The sequence below is a fragment of the Colletotrichum destructivum genome, chromosome 5 (assembly GCF_034447905.1).
Source record: "Colletotrichum destructivum chromosome 5, complete sequence".
Taxonomy (NCBI): domain Eukaryota; kingdom Fungi; phylum Ascomycota; class Sordariomycetes; order Glomerellales; family Glomerellaceae; genus Colletotrichum; species Colletotrichum destructivum.
The window spans coordinates 590,882-609,355 of NC_085900.1; the positions used below are offsets into that span (position 1 = coordinate 590,882).

General features: G+C 55.6%; 8 protein-coding genes across 8 annotated transcripts; 5 read left to right on the top strand and 3 right to left on the bottom strand.

Moving 5' to 3' along the window:
* Positions 1-61: 61 nt before the first annotated feature.
* On the top strand, positions 62-2,086 carry CDEST_07771 (Putative multicopper oxidase, second cupredoxin domain, multicopper oxidase, copper-binding protein; the record flags this gene model as incomplete). The annotated part of the gene is made up of 4 exons (XM_062923930.1): positions 62-144; positions 228-784; positions 860-1,658; positions 1,738-2,086. The coding sequence occupies 4 exons, from the start codon at positions 62-64 to the stop codon at positions 2,084-2,086; spliced, it is 1,788 nt and encodes a 595-aa protein (XP_062779981.1).
* Positions 2,087-3,804: 1,718 nt separating this feature from the next.
* Positions 3,805-4,595, top strand: CDEST_07772 (uncharacterized protein; the record flags this gene model as incomplete). The annotated part of the gene is made up of 1 exon (XM_062923931.1): positions 3,805-4,595. The coding sequence occupies exon 1, from the start codon at positions 3,885-3,887 to the stop codon at positions 4,593-4,595; it is 711 nt and encodes a 236-aa protein (XP_062779982.1). The 5' UTR covers positions 3,805-3,884.
* A 252-nt stretch (positions 4,596-4,847) lies between these two features.
* On the bottom strand, positions 4,848-5,321 carry CDEST_07773 (uncharacterized protein; the record flags this gene model as incomplete). The annotated part of the gene is made up of 1 exon (XM_062923932.1): positions 4,848-5,321. The coding sequence occupies one exon, from the start codon at positions 5,319-5,321 to the stop codon at positions 4,848-4,850; it is 474 nt and encodes a 157-aa protein (XP_062779983.1).
* Positions 5,322-5,829: 508 nt separating this feature from the next.
* CDEST_07774 (Putative terpenoid cyclases/protein prenyltransferase alpha-alpha toroid) lies at positions 5,830-6,970 on the top strand. The gene is made up of 2 exons (XM_062923933.1): positions 5,830-6,665; positions 6,777-6,970. Exons 1-2 carry the CDS (start codon positions 5,872-5,874, stop codon positions 6,874-6,876), a joined length of 894 nt encoding a protein of 297 aa, XP_062779984.1. The 5' UTR covers positions 5,830-5,871; the 3' UTR covers positions 6,877-6,970.
* Positions 6,971-7,902: 932 nt separating this feature from the next.
* Positions 7,903-9,533, bottom strand: CDEST_07775 (Putative TauD/TfdA-like domain, taurine dioxygenase TauD-like superfamily). The gene has a single exon (XM_062923934.1). It carries the CDS (start codon positions 9,473-9,475, stop codon positions 8,411-8,413), a length of 1,065 nt encoding a protein of 354 aa, XP_062779985.1. The 5' UTR covers positions 9,476-9,533; the 3' UTR covers positions 7,903-8,410.
* A 1-nt stretch (position 9,534) lies between these two features.
* CDEST_07776 (uncharacterized protein) lies at positions 9,535-11,642 on the top strand. The gene is made up of 3 exons (XM_062923935.1): positions 9,535-10,174; positions 10,238-10,477; positions 10,546-11,642. Exons 1-3 carry the CDS (start codon positions 9,836-9,838, stop codon positions 11,443-11,445), a joined length of 1,479 nt encoding a protein of 492 aa, XP_062779986.1. The 5' UTR covers positions 9,535-9,835; the 3' UTR covers positions 11,446-11,642.
* A 646-nt stretch (positions 11,643-12,288) lies between these two features.
* Positions 12,289-17,048, top strand: CDEST_07777 (Putative AAA+ ATPase domain, ABC transporter type 1, transmembrane domain-containing protein; the record flags this gene model as incomplete). The annotated part of the gene is made up of 5 exons (XM_062923936.1): positions 12,289-12,588; positions 12,649-13,302; positions 13,362-15,186; positions 15,238-16,463; positions 16,518-17,048. The coding sequence occupies 5 exons, from the start codon at positions 12,289-12,291 to the stop codon at positions 17,046-17,048; spliced, it is 4,536 nt and encodes a 1,511-aa protein (XP_062779987.1).
* Positions 17,049-17,620: 572 nt separating this feature from the next.
* CDEST_07778 (Putative dehydroquinase, class II) lies at positions 17,621-18,070 on the bottom strand (the record flags this gene model as incomplete). The annotated part of the gene is made up of 1 exon (XM_062923937.1): positions 17,621-18,070. One exon carries the CDS (start codon positions 18,068-18,070, stop codon positions 17,621-17,623), a length of 450 nt encoding a protein of 149 aa, XP_062779988.1.
* Positions 18,071-18,474: the final 404 nt, after the last annotated feature.

Below are 18,474 nucleotides of genomic sequence, written 5' to 3' on the forward strand. Positions count from 1 at the left end.
CATTTGACACACGATCACTACCTACATTCGTTTCTTGACAGCAACAGGCTAAGCCGCCAAGATGGTAGTCATCAAAGGCATGCAAGGCGTCCTTGGCTGGCTGTTCTCCATCCAAGCGGCCCTGAGTCAGGACAAGACCAACGGGTACGTCACGCGCAGCAGCAGCCTCTTCTAGGACAAATGTCGAGACCTGAGAGCAACCTCATCATGCTAACCCCTTTTTGCAGGAAGTCGCCCCTTGGTACTTTGAATGCCGCCAAGCTGCCGCTCTTTATGAGAAACAACCCGCTGCCCAACGGGTTCCCCTGGGGTGGACTGACTGCGGACGGCACCAACTACTACAAACAGTGGCCCAATACCGGGGTCACCCGCAACTACGACTTCACCATCAGTCGTGGTACCATTGCCCCCGACGGCTACGAGAGAAAGGTTCTCCTGGTGAACGGGGCGTACCCGGGACCGACCATCGAGGCCAACTGGGGAGACTGGATCGAGGTGAAGGTCACCAACAACATCACCGACGGCCCTGAGGGGACCTCGTTGCACTGGCACGGCTTCAGGCAGCAGAACACGCAGTGGGAAGATGGAGTCCCGGCCATCTCCCAGTGTCCCATCGCTCCCGGCAAGACCTACACCTACAGGTTCCAGGCGACGCTGTACGGCACCACGTGGTACCACTCTCACTATTCGTCTCAGTATGCCGGTGGCTTGCTTGGACCGATGGTTATCTATGGCCCTTCCAAGACCCAGCAAGAGATTGATCTTGGGCCCGTCATTCTTTCTGGTAAGGACCTCCTCACCTCCCCTCGCCTCCCTCCTCCTTGAAAGTTCACTGCGGTTAATGAACAACTCCCGTCAGATTGGTACCACAAGCAGTACTTTGATTTGATCGAGGATATCCTCCAGGTCGGCGGAAGCGGCCTTGTATTCTCCGACAACAACCTCATCAACGGCAAGGGCAACTTCAACTGCTCCACGGTTGCTGCTGGAGACAACACAAAGTGCACCAATAATGCCGGCATCTCCAAGTTCAAGTTCCAGACCGGCAAGACCCACCGCCTCCGCCTGATCAACTCCGGCGCCGAGGGCACCCAGCGCTTCTCCATCGACGGACACACCCTGACCGTCATTGCGAACGACTTCGTCCCGGTGGAGCCCTACGACACCAAGGTCGTCACCCTGGGAATCGGCCAGAGAACCGACATCCTCGTCAAGGCCAACGCCGGGAACAACAACCCCAGGGGCGCCTACTGGATGCGCAGCAACATCACCAGCTGCAGTCTGGCCAACCAGCCTCTCGGACTCGCCGCCGTCTACTACGACCAGGCCGACCAGACCAAGGCTCCCACCAGCACCGCGTGGAACGTCCCCGACCCCGGCACCTGCGTCAACGACGACCTCGCCATCACCAAGCCCGTCATGAAGCTCAAGCCGGCCGCCCCCGCCGTGACCAAGACCATGGAGATCAAGCTCTTCCGCAACGCCTCCGGCATCATCCAGTGGTCGCTCGACGGCGAGGACTTCCGCGGCAACTTCAACAAGCCGACACTTCTTCAGGCGAACAAGGGCAACCTGACCTTTGACGCCGACTGGAACGTCGAAAACTTTGCCAGCAACGGCAGCATCCGCGTGGTGGTCAGCAACAACAGCCCCGCAGCGTAAGACATCATTATCCCCCCCCCTCCCTTCAAATTTTGGCCGCGAGCACCAGACACTGACACACTCACCCTCCACTAGGCACCCGATGCATCTGCACGGCTTCAACATGTACATCCTCCACGAGGGCGACGGCCTCACCTGGGATGGAACCATCACCAACCCCGGGAACCCGCAGCGCCGCGACGTCCAGCTGGTCCGCGCCAACGGGCACATGGTGATGCAGTTCGACTCGAACGAGAACCCCGGGGTGTGGCCATTCCACTGCCACATCGCCTGGCACGCCTCGGCCGGCCTGTTCTCCCAGTTGCTGGTCCAGCCCGACAAGGTCAGGCAGCTCCAGATCCCGCAGAAGGTCGCGGACACCTGCAGGGACTGGCAGCTGTGGACCCAGGGCAACGTCCCGGACGTGATTGACAGTGGCGAGTAACGGCCTAGCCGTTAGTTCTTGTTCATAATAGGTTTTGACCTGCTGTGATTTTCAGTCGTAATGGTTGAGGAACTTGGTGGATGCTTTTGTTTGGGGTGGGGGGAGAGTATGTGGTAGGAGATAGTAGATAGTACTGTAAATTAGGTATTTTTAGATAGAACCAACATAGTGCGAATACACTTGTACATTACGGAAAACTCCAAGACTTGGGTGTGAGTGCACGTGGGTTCCGACTGAAAAGACCGACGATAACGAAGTAAACATACTACCCAACCCAAAGTCCACCGTCAGTTTTTGCAGACAGTCAGCGGTTAGTAACTCTCTCTTCTCGGGTGCATGAATCCGAAAGAGAACTTTTGTGCGTCATTTGCCTTTTCTCTCTTTCCAAAGCGCCAGGCCAATGCCCATAAAACACGAGCAAAACTGTGCGTCCGTCCGGCGGGGAGAAGTCTGATGACCCGTGTCTGTATCCACTTTGAACCGAGACTCCGCCCCGCAATCCCGGCCGAGGGCCCCGGCCGGACAAATCGCACACTTCTGGACCAATCCTCTTCAAGCGGCATCAAACATGCTGCGGTTACATTAGGAGGGCATGCAAAACTTCGGGCCAAGGTCCAACCAAATCTGGCACGAGGGAGAGCTGGCGCACGCTTAATAAAAAACTAAAAAAAACTCGGTTTGAGCGTCGATACATCAGCCAATGGTCGGTCCACCCCCCACACTTTAGCTTCTGGCCATATCATAGGATCTCACTCTGACAGCCTGACACATCCGAGAGCGTATGCACCCACCAAACGGAACCTTCACGGCCGAGCCCAGAGACCGTCTCGTTTCCCTCGCCCGCCTGCTATGCACCGCCAAGGTTTATTCGGGCCCTCCCCCTCCCTGCAGTCCTGTGGAAACGCTGGCGGGAGTCAATAGAGTTACACGCTCATGCTCAGTTCTGGACATGAAAACGTACAGATTCTGCTTCATGGGAACGGGAAGATCAAGACAGACTTTCCGCTCCCTCAAAGTTCCCCGGAGCTCCGAGACACATCCCGAATCAGGCGAGTGCACTTCATCGTCAATCAACAAGTGTGATTTTGTCAGCGGACCGGCGGGCGTGACAAGTGCTGTGAAAACAGGGACATTCGTTCAAATCACTCGTGCAATCTCATGTACTGTATCTCCCAATTTCTTTTCTCATCCTATCTATTACTTGGTTTCGGAGTGCGAAGGACATGTTTCCGGTCAACCTCTGGCGTAGATTTAGCGCTTTCTGCGTCGTCCAGTGTCAGGACAAGGTTTCGATGCATCTCGTAAATACAGAAACCTTGTTGACGGCGCCTGGATGGTTGGATGTCATAACAGCAATCAGTTCCTGCGCGGCCGCCGCAGACTTCCGGCTTTGACAAAACCCAGCACTTCTCCAATCGACGTGCGGATAGGTGTCTTCCACTTATGACGAGTAGCCACATGGTAGGAGCGAAAAGCATGTCTGAAATGGAATGCGTTGCGACCTATTGCCATAGCATAATTCATGCATGAGGTCAAGGTCTCTGGGTCGGCGACTCTCTGCCCGCTTTCCCAAACGCGTAGCATCCGTAGAGTAACGTCACACGTTACCCAAGTTGTATGTCTAATGTAGCCATCATAGATGCAATCCCATTACTCAAGGTTTATCGATCACAAACACACTATAAGAAGGACCCATGTTCTCTGGGACGTTGCCCGAACCACTAATCACTCATCGACCGCCAATCGTTCAAACCCACCACTCGAATCACTTCAAACAAACCATAACAACTCTCTCATAATGTCCGGCCCGGCTAATTTTGGGGGACCTACACGGGTTATTCTGGACGTGAAGGGGGATGTGCCAGACTGGAAGGAGGAGTACAAGAAGTTCTTGTTGTCCGTGAAAGACTCCGAGGGGTACTTCCGATACCGATGGGGCCCTTGGAAAGAGGACCCAAGCAAACTGGAGATCTTGGCCAGTATGTGTCGTGCCCTCTTCCCCGATATAGTCCCATGTATCAATAACTTACCGCCGTGCATAGCTTGGGCTCCTATGGAGACCCGCCAGGCCTTCGGCAAGTCCCCGCATCACCAGAGAGCAGTCGACGCTCTGAAGCCGGTCCTCGCCGGGCCGACGCCCACCAAATGCCCCCGTTTCGATCTCGACACCACCACGTTCGTGCCTCCGCCGCCCCAGCTCATCAACAGCCCCATCTGCGAGGTCATCACAGTCCGCCACTGCACCGGCGACCCGAAGTTGATGGCGGAGACGCTCAAGAAGGCGGAGGCCCTGCCCGGATGCTACTCCGCCCACTCGGGGATCGGGGCGACGGATACACCCGACCAGGGCACCGTGTGGATCGGGTTCGTCGGGTGGAGGGACTACGAGTCAAGCGAGGAGGCTGACAAGTCCATTTACATGCCTCACGGAATGGGAGAGCTTGAGAGCCACCACATCAACTTCAACTTCCCCATCAAGGGGTTTTCCGTCACCAACCCTGGTAGATAAGCGGCTCTACGGGGCTATCAAGAACCATAGCCAGCCTTAAGATTTTGTAGTAGCAATATTCCATAGCAGGTTTCACATCTGTGACATTCCGTGTGGGGGGCTGGACGTCGTTGGTGTATGTTTGAAGCAGCCAAAAAGGATCGAAGCCCCCCAGTCGCAACTCTAGTAACAGCAGACGATGTGATTTAATCCAATAGGGTAACAGAAGACGTCTAGTTACGACATGTAACGTACTCGAAGCATAAAGAATCCTCAGGTTGAACGTCTACGGCAAAGGTGAATCGGTCGTCGGTATCTGACTTGATATCCCGAAGCCAGCACCATGGGGTTTCCGAGCCAAGCCAAGATCCAATAAGCTTTCATCACGCGTTTACTCGAGAAACTCCTGCTCGGAAACACACAACTCATGCAGTTCCTCACCAGCAACGATACATGGCACTGATGCTGCATGTTGGTGAAGCACACGGAATCCGCCTCGGAGGCCTCGCTGCCCGCCAATAACCCGTGATCCAATTGATCCACGGCGGCGTCGGGCACCCGATTTACGTTGACGTTCGCAAGGAAGGTGACGAGGCTCTCCCTGATCTCTCTGCGCATGTTGAAGATTTCATTGACGATGTAGATGACAGCGACGGCAGCGTGGTACGGCTTCTGCTTTTCGGCGGACGCCATGGCCTCCAGAAGGTTGATGCCGTTGGCGAGCTGGAGGTTTACGGCGACAGGCATGATGCACGAGGAAGCCTCGCGCGAGCTGATATACTAGAGACACATACGTGATTCCCTCATCCTTGAAACAAACTTGTTCTGTCTCAAGATTCTCAAGCGGGGAATATGGGTTCCAGAGCAAGAGCCTAACCATGATGGCTGGTCACCACTGGTGTCGGCGCAAGGCCCCGTTTCTTGCGATGAGTGTACAATAACCTCCTCAACCCTCGAAAATCGGCGAACTTCCAATTCCATGAGAACTGTAAGCAGATGAACACTTGGGGCACAGCATTGAATGGATGTCTGTAGCGTTGGCGCAGCGGTGATAGCCCACCACGCCCATGGCCAATTTCCAGTTCGGCTCTCGTTAGCAAACAAGCACAACCAGCCCCCACAGACCAATGAGTACAGATTCTTGCCAGCCTAGAAGAGTGTCCCAAGTGGCCTGGTGCTGCTTTGACTTGGTTCACCGACATTTCCCTCTTCGATCTCACCTCTTTCTCTCTTTGCTCCTTAGCTGGCTATCCTTGACCATTTCAAACAACGGAGCAGGCAATTGCGCGACGCGACGATGGACAACCCAACTTTTGCAACCGACTTGACACGCTGGCGTCTCTCGAGCCAGAATGGGATTCATTGTTGGAGATATCTGACCAAGAGTGATGGCGACGAGCCCAAGCAAACCGAGGTCGACCAGTACCTGCTGGGGATTTTACATCATGAGAAGAAGGCGGCCGGGCGCTCTGAGGCCCGCTCCTTCGAAGACAGCGCCCGCGATGGTTTCATCTTCTTCACGCGTCTGCAGCTTGCCGAGGGCCATTGGGCATGCGACTACGGTAGCCCAAGCTTCCTGCTCCCCGGTCTCGTCTTCGCCATGTTCATCACAGGCACCGAGTTTCCCAAAGAGTCGAAAGTCGAAATGGCCCGGTACCTCGAGAAGCACGCGAACGAGGACGGAGGCTGGGGTCTACATGTCGAAGGCAAGTCGACCGTCTTCGCGACTGGCCTGTACTATGTCATGCTTCGACTCCTTGGCATCGACCGGCATCACCCTTTGGCCAGCAGGGTAAGGGACTGCCTGCTCTCGTTGGGCGGCGCCACTGGAATCCCGCAATGGGGCAAGATATGGCTCGCCTGTCTCAACCTCTACGACTGGGAGGGCATCAACTGCATTCCCGTCGATTTCTGGCTGCTCCCCGCCTGGCTACCGTTCCATCCTTCGCGGTGGTGGGTGCAGTGCCATGTCGTTCATCTCCCGACCTCGTACCTCTGGTCCAACCGCTGCACCATACCATTGACGCCGCTCCTTTCCGAGCTCCGGCGAGAGATATACACCGAGCAGTTTGGTAAAATCAACTTTTCATGGTGAGTGGTTACAGGAAGCAGTTGAGGGTGTCTTCAATCAGACGTGGTGAGTCTACGATATGCTTATTTGCAAGTCGTGGTGAACAAACGGGAGACTAACTTACGGGGAAGCATGATCGGATACCCGAACTACAAGTTCTATTTTCCGGTTATGGCCTTGGACGCATACAAGCGGATGTATCTGCCGAAGATCAATGTGGCGAAGCAGTAGAGGTCTAGGTTGACTGCGACACGAGAATGGTTTTTGTTGGCACATGTTAAAGGATAAGGATTCTATTCACCACAACGTCCAAGGGAGCACCCATGGATGTGGATCCAGTTGAGATTGAGGACGCAACCCGCATGTGGCACTATACTGCTTGTTGATTGGCTTTAAATAAAAAGGCTATGACTAATTGATGCCAGTAGTTTTGCAATACAAACTCCCCAGCTCGCTAGAGTCAGACCGTGCTGTAATTAGGCTTGGGAGAGTGGGGATATTCCAGAGGGATTGGAACGGGTTCCTCCATCGAGCAACAGGATCTTCAACACGGAATTGAAGTAATTGTGAATTCGTTGATGGTAAAGCACAATCAACTGCGGCAAAGGGCGCCCAGCGCTTTGGCACTCATCGGCCCGGGCCGGTATGAGTGGGGCATGGTGGGACCGACGATCCGAATTTAGTGGGCTCGGAAGGAGTCATCGAACGGGTGGGGCCGCTAGCCGGACGGCCCGACTTGCTTCCACAGCCGGTGCGCCACTGGGTGGCTGGAGGGTCTGATGATTGAGTCACTCTGGTGGTTTTCCTTTGCCCACTGCTAAAATTATCTTTACTGAATCTGCAATGTTCGTTTCTCTGTTCCTTCTGGTTCTAATCTTCTGTGCAGTTCAATGGCAAGAAGATGAATCCAAGCTGGTGCGGAGCTGCAAAGACTTCGGAAAGCTTCTGAGCTATGTCCATGGGATATTTGACTGCTCTTTTGCCGTAGAAGTGGTGACCGAAGATTAAGTTATGGAGGCCTGTTGTGAGAGCGAATTCACTGAATTCTTCTTACGCTTCAATACCAAGTGTTTCTGGATTGTGAAACTGTTGGGACCTTTCCACGCGAAATCATTTGTCAACGTTCTAGCTGATGACGCCCCATCATTCTACCAAGTAGGAAGGGGGAACACTGGCGTCAACGAGGTCGGTAATGGCTTCATTCTGGAACATTCAATCAATATGCAAGCCGCGGGGAAGCAGCTCATTCTCCGGCTAGACAAGGAACAAGTAGCGAGCGAAAGTCACACAGCAGCCTCGCACGAAAGAGACAGGGTTTCAGGTGTCAATGTCATAGGGACCCGGGTATGCCGCCGAATCCGCAATAGGACTTAAATTGTGCGAGACATGGCGCCAAGTGTTTTGCCTGGTCGGATACTAGCGAGCCCCCCCGGTCTGCAAGTTTCCCTTGCGTACCCGCAGTTGAGACACGTAGGGCGATGCTAAGCTGGCGAATGACATGGACGGTATGGACAACGCTGACATCCAAGCTCATCAGCCCAAATATGAGATGGCGTTGTCGAAGTCGGATCAGCATGCCACCAAGACGACTATGGGCACAGGGCAGAATATGAGACATGCCACCATTGTGGCCCGAAGCGGTGACTCGGCTGTTTCCACTCACGTCATCCCACGAAAAAAAGATGTCCATGGCACAAATTTCAAGCTTGAGGAATTCCCGACACTTGTTTCCGCTATTCTACCCGCCATCGAAGTTATTCCGGACTCAGGCACGGCTTTCCGAAGCATCACCAAACGGACACACGTCCCATCGCACCCGTCGGAGGTGGCGCGCCGGGTCGTTAATGTGATTTCGCGCGTGCAGCCAGCGGCGGTTGTCCATGAGGATGATGGACCCCTTGGGGAGGTCGGACGAGCGCAAATGCACCGTCGCCTGCGCCTGCACCTCCTTCCTGACCAGCGCCTCCTTGAGCTCCTCCAGCGCCCGCGACGCGCGATCCGTCAAGGGTTCCAGGATGTCTTCTCGATACCGGATCATGGTCGACTCGCCGTCGGGGCTGGTGGCGAGCACCGTGGCGTGAATGTGTTTCCGGCTCGGGTCCTTGATGAACTCGGACGGGATCGAGATTCGGTATTCCGGCGCCTTCAATGCCGCTCGCGCCGAGGGGGGAAGTAGCTCGCTCAGCCTCTGGACGTTCAAGACGGACAGTGTGCCGCCTCCGTACCGATCGTGCTGGAGGACCTGGAGGGCGAAATACCTAGGCGGCGGCTCTTCGTAGCTGCAGTCCGTGTGCCAGGGGAAGTCGTTCATGGTTTCCGAGCGCGCCTGGTGGTCGCCGGCCTGGAAGTTGGTCTCGCTCGGGCGAACGTCCCAGAACCAGCCGCGGGTCGCGCTGTGGGAGATGGGGAGCTGGTGGTTGTGATGTTCGTGAAGACTGTGCAGCAGCTGCTTGAGGTAATCGCTGTTGCTGTCAGGGAACCCGAGCTTGATCTTGAGCATGCCGACTTTCTCCAGATGCTGCGATATCTGCCGGACGTGATCTGGGTCTTTGGCATGGCTTAACCTGGGTGCCTCCAGACACCGTAGGTCGTAAGACAATGGGGACGGCGTGTGTACTGTGGCATGACAGCGAGGATGGGGAATGAGAGTAGAAGATGCGAATGTATCAAGGGTTACTTTGCGGAAACCGCATGTACTGCGGACGTAGCGGGCAACTTGGCGCATGTTGGGTAGGGGAAGATAAGATGCCAGGGAGCGGGCCGGGCCTTTGGGCGTCGAGGTCAGGGACAGTTTGGCTCTTAAGAAGACATCCAACGAAAGCCAATACATGAATCAGGGTGTCCGTTGGCCCCGTGGGACTCGACCCCGGTGTCAGGGGTCTTTCGAGGTTCCAATTCCCCATCAGTCTAGTTTTGCGGTCACCTTGGAGATGACTTGGAACGCACCCTCTTCAGCTGTCGCTGTATCACTCCAGCTAGTCCACTTTTCATTTTTCCCGCCTTGCCTCACCGGAACACACTAACCATCGCTTGCACATAGCAAAGACACGATGCCTGGGTGGGTTGAGTTTCTTGGTGGATAACACCATACAGAAATCGATGTTACGGGCATAAATAGCCGTCTTGAGCCGCCCTTGAGATTCCTCGCCGGAGCTGGTCATCCTGCGTTCAAAAATATCCAATTCCAGCCATGAGTACTCAGCTCACGCAAATCTCATTCGGTGCCCAGCCACGAGACTACGCGCCGGCGGGCCAAAGGTTCAACCCCGGCGACTATCACCAACAGGAGGCCGATCTCCGTGAGGCCTTGCTCAGGCTATGCCCCGAGAACCTGTGGCATGATGGCTCATATTCCGCCGGCTGTCCCCGACCCATCCTGGTGGGTGAATACCATCAGAAGCAGATGGAAGACCTGCACGAGGCTTTGACCACTGCCATCATCGACATCGTCCAGCGCTGGTGGACTGACGACGATGCCCGGTTCTGGGAGCGGATGCCCCTGGAAGCAGAGGAGGAAGATCTATTGAAGGTATGCCCCCCCCTGCAACCCAATGCAGTCTAGGTATGAGTTACTCAGCCTGACTTGGCACAGTGGATAGAGAAGCAGGTCTCAGCTGGCAACATGCCGGCCTTCTCCAAATGCTTAGGGTCGTGGCGACCCGACTTCTTAGTGGAGAAGGATGAACACCAGGAGGAGAACTACCGAATCACAGAGATCAACGCCCGCTTCTCCTTCAACGGCTTCATGCACGAGGCTTACGGTCAAGAAGTGCTCAACAAGTCCGTTGAGGGGGAGGCAAGCGTGCTGGTCGGTGCCACAGATCCAAATCAGGTAATGTCGTAACCCCAGATCGAATTTCAAACCCGGGGGGAAAGGGTCCTGACATGCTTTCTCATCAGATTCTGGAGGGCCTGTTCAGCCTGTTCCAACCGAACCGGCCCCTCCATCTTCTCAAGGGCGCGGAGCACGGCATCGACATCCACATGTTTATCGACGCGGTCTGGCGTCGTTTCGGCATCAAGCCCCGCTTGATCACACCGGCTGATCTGAGGATGCTGCCCGACCACGGCGAGAAGGGCGGACGCCGCCTCTGCTGTGTCACCAAAGACCCCAGCTCGCCCCCCAGCCCTTGGTCCTTCACGGCGGACAATGGCGAGATCTGGGAGGAGATCTACCAGATCGGTCTGGAGCTGCACCAGCGGGAGCTGGCGGCCCTGGAGACCGAGACACTGCGCGAGATCAGCCTGCGCTGCTTCAACGACATGCGCACGATTCTACTGGTCCACGACAAGCGGATGCTTGGCATCGTGAAGCAGGAGTTGCCTCGTCTGGTGGCTTCCGGGGCCCTGACGCCGGCGCAGGCGTCTGCCCTGGACAGGGGCGTCGTGGACACGATCCTCCCGGGCTCGTGCGAGCTGGACGATCTCATTTCGGCGTCGGCTGCGTCGCCCCAGCTGAGACACAGCTACATTCTGAAGCCCATCCGCAGCGGGAAGGGAGACGGCATCATTTTTGGTGACGACCTTGGGCCGAGTGATTGGGTGTCGGCCTTGCGCAAGCTCGTGTCGCCAAAGGTGGTGCCAGGGATCACTTGCGTCGTGCAGAGACGCATTACCCCGCGGGAGTACGACCTCGTCCTGAAGGGTTCAGTCGGCAAGGTCCGGTATCCGCTCGTCGGCACGTATCATGTTGCAAACGGAAAGCTTCTGGGGCTCGGGACGTGGCGTGCGAGCGGGGGACGGATCGTTGCCGTTTCCTCTGGGGGTTCTTGGATCTGCTCGGTGATGAGGCGGGGTTGAGAGATCTTACTGCATGAATTAGTAACACCTCTTTTTTGCCTGGTTTTGTGTTGGTTCATGCTGAATAACGACTCGAACGGGCCCCTTGCATATGTTGGTGTGACCGGCCCGCCATCCACATCCCGCATATACGAGACCCAGCCGCTCTTCCCGTGCGGGTAGAAGGAGCGGGAGAGCCTCTGATCAGATCATCGGATGGGTAGCGTAGCAAGACGTCTCTAATGAAACTAACAACATTCTATCCGTGTATGTGTTTATCTCAGGGCTTCTGCCGCCGCGCCGAGTGTGTCTTCTTACCGTCGATCATTTGGCCGTGTCAACTCTTCCCTGTATGAATAGTCTCATTAGATGTAATCATCTCAAAAGGTAGCACAGGTCTTGGCATAGGTGTTCCAGGAACTGGCACGGGTTTGACTCGTACAGCTAGCTAGCTCCCTCTGCGTTAGGCCCATTGACGATGCCAAAACATGCCAGAACGCCTCAGTCAGGAACACCACTAGTGAATCTATCCATCCCTTCCGCTGAACGGCTCCTTCAGCTCAGCGTATCCCTTCTGTCCGCTACCATTCCAGGGAGGGAGGCGTCTTCTCAGCCGTTGCCTCACGTTCCACGCTTCCATTCTCTTCGGGAAAGACGCCGCCTGAAGGAATCGACTTCCATCATGTTCGTTACTCGACAGAACGAGGCTGGGATGTAATCGCACTTTTGGTCCTGTTCTCTTTGCAGACACTGTTCTGCCCCAGAGCCTATGACCTGGGACGTTTTCCATCTATACATTGTAGAAGTCATCACCAGGCATTGTATGTCGTTACAGATGACCAGCTGAGTGTAATCGGCCAAGCCATGTCCCTTCCGCTCAGTGGTGCAGCATTGGCTGTTGCGGCGCTGTCATCGTCTGTCGCAGCTTACAATGTGTTTCGCCAACTGCGAAGTGGGAAGCCAAAGGATTGGTTTTACGAGGACGTCGATGGTTGCGCCACACCGAAAGCTCTGGCAGAGTTCTCCAGCAAAGGTATCAAGGTTGTCGTCCTTCTCTTTTCAGCCATTGGGACGGGCACGTCCATCGCCGGTCTGGTACTTTCAACTGTCTACAAGTTCCGCCATGGCTTCTTGTTGGAAAACAGCTTGAACGCGGCTGCATGGGTGCGTATGATTGTTTCCTGACAGTCTTTGGCATCGGTCCGATACTGACTGTCCTCTCAGGGCCTCGTTCTTCTGCAGGCTATCTGTATAGCAGTTTTGCACTCTCCTGTTGAGTCCCATAACCTGGGTATTTGGCTCACAGCTTCATCATGGTTTCTGGCAATTACTTCGGCTCAACCCTTGAGCTATTACTTCACGGCGGCGCACTTTCCAGGGCAAAGTGCTTTTATGGGTCTTATATGGCTGATCAGCGCCCTTGATGCCGCAATCCTCGCAATCGTCAGCGGCATGCTCCCTCGAAGGCCGGAAATCGTCTACGACGGAGCTAAAGTCGACCGCCAATGGACCGTCTCTCTACTCAACCGATTGACCTGGTCCTGGATCCAACCGCTGCTGCGCCACGCCTCGATGCACGATGGCCTTGAGGGAGACGATGTCCCTCACGCGGACGTCAATCTGAGATCGAAGCAGCTGGCGAAAGAGTGGAATAGAGTTGAAAACAAACCCACTCTGTTTCTTTCTCTTGCGGCGGCGTACAAAGGGAGATTAGCGGTCTTATGGGCGGCAACCCTCGTCCGTTGCGCGGTCAGCATCCTCCCGTTCTGGTTCATGCTCCGCATCCTCAAGACTCTCGAAACCGAGGTCACCAGATCGAACCCGGTGCAGCTGTTCATCTTCGTCCTGGGCATGGCTGTCTCCAATCTTGCCGACTCTGTAAGCGTCTCACCCCTGCCCCCCGTTGAGCTCTACGCCCATTGACAACACAATATTAGTGGATGGAGGGTTGGGCGTATTGGTACTCCCTGGCCGACCTCGCTCTGCCGATCCGCTCCCAGATATCGGGCCTCATCTTTGACAAGGCACTGCGGCGGAAGAACGTCAGAGCAGCGGGCCCGGAAGACTCGGCTGGGGAATCGGAACAGGCCGACGCGGCATCGACCGAGGACTCAGCCGTGCCCAAGTCTCGTCAGGTCATTGTGAACCTGGTCGGCGTCGACACCGAGCGTCTTTCGTACTTCTTCCAGTTCCAGTTCCTCATCCTCAACGGGGTCGTCAAGCTCGTCATCTTCTCCTTCTTCCTTCTCCAGCTGCTCGGCTGGATCCCGTTCTGCGCCGGCATCGCCGCCTGGGCCGTCACCTTGCCGCCGAATGCTTGGTTTTCGAGAAAGGTCCTAGCCGAGTCGCAGTCTCTGATGCGGCATCGAGACGCCAAGCTGTCCAAGGTGAACGAGGTGCTCCTCGGGCTGCGGCAGATCAAGTTCTCCGGTCTGGAGTCACGGTGGGAGAGGAGGATCCTTGCGCTGAGAGAGACGGAGCTCAAGACCCTTTGGAAGTTCTTCCTTGCCGACAGCGGGTTGTTCGCTTGCTGGGTCATCAGCCCGATCTTCTTGGCTGTGGCATCACTCGTCACCTACGTCTTCATCGAGGGCTCGTTGTTGCCTTCGGTGGCGTTCGTTAGCATTGGAATCCTGAACAGTCTCGAGACCACGCTGGGATCGCTTCCGGAGCTGCTCACCCTGGCGCTTGATTCTCTTGTCTCTCTGAGAAGGATTGATGCCTATCTGAAAGAGTCAGAAAGAGAAGCATTGGTGGCTGATGGCTCCTGTATCATGTTCGAGAGGGCTTCCATCTCCTGGCATGCCGACGAGGATACTCCCCAGAAGGACAGGTTCACCATGGATGAGATCAGCTTGTCGTTTCCAAAAGGAGCACTCTCCGTCATCTCCGGGAAGGTCGGGACGGGTAAAACCCTTCTTTTGTCCGCCATACTGGGTGAAGCGGATCTTTTGAGCGGCTCGATTCGGGTACCCAAGGAACAAACTTCCAAGCAAGATGTCCCCAACACGGACAGATGGGTTATCCCAGGATCCATCGCCTACATCAGCCAGACCCCGTGGCTCGAGAACGCCTCTCTGCGAAACAATGTCCTGTTCGGCCTTCCCTTCAACAAAGAGCGGTACGACAGCGTCCTCGACGCGTGTGCCCTAAGAGAAGACCTCGCTGCGCTTCCTGACGGCGATGGCACGGAGCTCGGGGCAAATGGCGTCAACCTGAGCGGCGGTCAGAAATGGCGTGTCACGCTCGCGCGTGCCGTGTACTCCCGGGCCGAGATCCTACTGATGGAAGACATCTTCAGCGCCGTGGATTCGCACGTGGGCGCGTGGATATTCGAAAAGTGCCTCACGGACGACCTCTGCAGAGGGCGGACAAGGATCCTCGTCACCCACCATTTGGGTCTAGTCCTCCCGGGAGCAGAGTTCCTGGTTGAACTCGGGGACGGTGGCGTAGTCTACTCTGGCTCGGCGGGAACTCGAGCTCCAAGTGGCAGCCGAGATCGAGGTCCGTCAGACGTTGTCGTCGCCGGGCCCGCTGATTCCGATCCCGATGCGAAAACCACTGCGGACGTTGTGAATCCGGAGCAATCTCAACTGCCAGAGCCGCTTACTTCTCCTCCAAGAAAGTTCATGCAAGAGGAAAGTCGCCAGAAAGGCACCGTAAAGGCAAGCGTCTATCTGACGTACGTCAGATGTAGCGGTGGTCTTTATCTGTGGGCTGCCTGTCTTGGAATTTATCTAACGTACCAAGTTGGAATCATCGGTATGTTGCTCAAAGTCCATTAAATGAAGCCCAAAACTAACACCAACACAGGTCGGGCTTGGTGGCTTCGATTCTGGACTGGAGAGGCCAACGTCAATGCAGCAAGCGGAAGCTTCCTCGTCCACCCGGCTTACAACTCCCCCTTCGCTACACAGCAGTTGTTCGCCCAGACAGCCGACCAGAATCCCGCAAAGACAGACGTGCTCTTCTACGTCCAAGTCTACGTCGCCATCTCGCTGAGCACGGCGCTCATCGGCGTCCTGCGCAACATCTCGTCCTATTTCCTCGCTGTCAGGGCGAGCAGGGCGCTCTTCGAGAAGATGCTCTTCACAATCATGCGCGTCACGCTGCGGTGGCTGGACACCGTGCCCACCGGCCGGATCCTCAACCGCTTCACGGCCGACTTCAGCGTCATCGACGAGCGGATCGCCATGACCTGGAGCCTGTTCCTCTCCAACCTCCTCAGGCTGGTCGGCATCTGCGTCGCGTCCTGTTTTGCGTCGCCATACCTCATCATCCCCGCCGCTATCCTTCTCGGGTTCGGAGTCGTAGCCGGGAGCAAGTACCTCGTCGTCAGCCGGCCGTTGAAGAGGCTCGAGAGCAATGCAAAGTCCCCCGTCTTCGAGCTCTTCAACACCACGCTGGCCGGCCTCTCGACGATCCGGGCATTCCGGAAGACGAAGACGTACCTAGAACAGATGCACCGCAGCCTCGATACGTGGGCGATGACCACCTTCTACATCGCCCTGGCCAACCGGTGGATGAGCTTCCGCATGGCTCTCATCGCCGCTCTCTTCAGCGTCGCGGTGGGAGTCGTCATCACCGTTAAGCCCATTGACGCGGCCTTGACCGGGCTCGCCTTGACTTTCATCCTGGACTTTTCCGAGAGCCTTCGCTGGATGGTTCGGTGCTACGGGGACATGGAGCTGGAGATGAACTCGATGGAGCGTGTGGTCGAGTACATGGCCCTGGAGACGGAACCGCTTACAGGGGAGAACCCAGCGGCAGTCTGGCCAACCTCGGGAAGCATCGAGTTTGAGAACCTAGAGGTTGGCTACGCGCCAGACTTGCCGCCCGTGTTAAAGGATCTCTCGCTCAGAATCAGGCACGGTGAGCGGATCGGCGTTGTGGGCCGCACTGGGGCAGGCAAGTCGTCATTGACGCTTGCTCTGTTCCGGTTCCTGGAAGCCCGGTCAGGCAGTATCACGATTGATGGGCTTGACATCTCGAAACTCAACTTGACCGACTTGAGATCGCGGATATCCATCGTCCCGCAGGTCAGTATCATTCTCTTCGCAGGCTCTGTCAGTGTCTAACTTTCAGTCACGTAGCATCCCGTGTTATTCTCCGGTACAATCAGGTCCAACTTGGACCCCTTTGGCGAGTATACGGACGTCGAGCTTCATGAGGCCCTCGCCAGGTTTCATCTCACAGGCTCATCATCCAGTCACGATTCCGATGAGTTTGAGAGGGACACCAACCTCTTCCGCGACTTGTCAAGCCCTGTATCCGAGTCTGGCGGCAACCTCTCCCAGGGCCAGCAACAGCTCGTCTGCATCGCCCGCGCTCTCCTCGCCGAGTCCAAGATCATCGTCCTCGATGAGGCCACCTCGTCCATTGACGCGGGGACGGACGACCTGATTCAGCAGAGCATCCGTAGCTGCTTCATCGACAGGACCCTGATTGTGGTCGCCCACCGGCTGCGGACCGTTTCCGATTTTGACAGGATACTTGTCCTTGATGGCGGGCGCATGGTCGAGTTCGGGACGCCGCGCGAGTTGTGGGAAAGTGAGGGCGTGTTCCGCGGCATGTGTGATAATACGGGGGAGAAGGAGGAGTTGCGTCAGAGTATCATGGGCTGATGTGTGACTTGGGTGTATTACAAATGTCAATGCATTGTAACAACGGTCTGGAGACTTGCAAGCCACGTTGATTTGCAACGCAGCGCACCAAAGTCGTGAGTTATTTGGCTGATTCAAAAGCTACCGTCGTCTATAATAATCCAAATTTCTCCTGTTAAGACAAACTATTCCCATTTTTGAGAAGCATAGCCCAGGCTTGAAACCTGTTTCCAAGTCTGTCTTCCTACCACAGCTTCCCTGGTTAAAGGCTGTTGAGAACATGCGCATTAGAGACCGAGATGGCTGTAAGTTGGTGACAAAAGCTGGGATTGAAAACTAACAATGTTGCCTGGGTCCGTGTGAAAAGACGCAGATACTCCTAGTAATGAGTCTAATGGGTGGTTTTGTGAAGATCCAGCATATCTGTAAACCAATTTCTCGCCATATATCTTAGACACTAAGCCAGCATTTCACATCACAGTAAGAAATCAACATCATCATGACTTCAGAGTGGCGCAAACAATGCCAAATATTTTCCCGCTTTTTTCTTTTAAATTCTTCATTTTTCATTCTCATGTCCGATCCACAACCCATCACGCCTTTGGCTTGATGTTCTTGACCGCGTGGTCAATCGCGTACCCGTAGCCGTGGATGCCGAACCCCATGATGACCGCTTCCGCCTTGTCGCTCAGGTAGCTGTGGTGCCGGAACGACTCTCGCGCGTGCGTGTTGCTGATGTGTAGCTCGATGAAGGGGATGGCGACGCCGAGCAGCGCGTCGCGGATGGCGACGCTTGTGTGCGTGTAGGCCGCCGGGTTGATGATGATGACGTCGACGCCGGCGTCCCGCGCGGCGTGGATGCGGTCGACGATGGCGCCCTCCGTGTTGGACTGGAACGACTGCAGCTCGGCGCCGAGGGACCGCGCGTGCTCCCTGGACGAGGCCTCAAGCTGCGCGAGCGTCGTCGAGCCGTAGATGTGAGGCTCGCGGGTGCCCAGGAGGTTCAGGTTGGGGCCGTTGATGAGGAGGATTGACTTTGCCATTGTGACGCAAGGGGATGGAGCTTTTACGGGATCTTCTTGGTTTCAAATGGCGTCAGGAGTGTACGTTGGTGAGAGTTGTAATGAATTGTTAGAGACTTGATGGATTCAACTGGATTCAAGTAATTGATAATTAGTAGCAGTAGACTGACTGACTGGTTAAACGATTTCCCCAGTTCCCCCCTTACACATAGAGAAACTCCGCAAGATCCCCGGAACTTTGTGCGGGGAAGCCGAAGTGGGGCCCCGCGGGATCTCGGCGGCAAAGTCTTCATCCGTCTCCGATGGGCGGCGCCTTTTAAATAGGGCTATGATGTATGACATATCACGCATTACCTCCAGTTGGGCCGGCGGACGTCATCAATACTGTTCGTACTTAACATCCAGTGTGAAGCGGGTTGAGATAT

Bases quoted from the DNA above. Each gene is read 5' to 3' on its own strand.
- CDEST_07775 (XM_062923934.1), bottom strand. From the start codon at position 9,475: ATGTATTGGCTTTCGTTGGATGTCTTCTTAAGAGCCAAACTGTCCCTG.
- CDEST_07776 (XM_062923935.1), top strand. From the start codon at position 9,836: ATGAGTACTCAGCTCACGCAAATCTCATTCGGTGCCCAGCCACGAGAC. The intron at 10,175-10,237 runs GTATGCCCCCCC...GACTTGGCACAG, and splicing joins AGGAGGAAGATCTATTGAAG to TGGATAGAGAAGCAGGTCTC. The intron at 10,478-10,545 runs GTAATGTCGTAA...CTTTCTCATCAG, and splicing joins GTGCCACAGATCCAAATCAG to ATTCTGGAGGGCCTGTTCAG.
- CDEST_07774 (XM_062923933.1), top strand. From the start codon at position 5,872: ATGGACAACCCAACTTTTGCAACCGACTTGACACGCTGGCGTCTCTCG. The intron at 6,666-6,776 runs GTGAGTGGTTAC...CTTACGGGGAAG, and splicing joins GGTAAAATCAACTTTTCATG to CATGATCGGATACCCGAACT.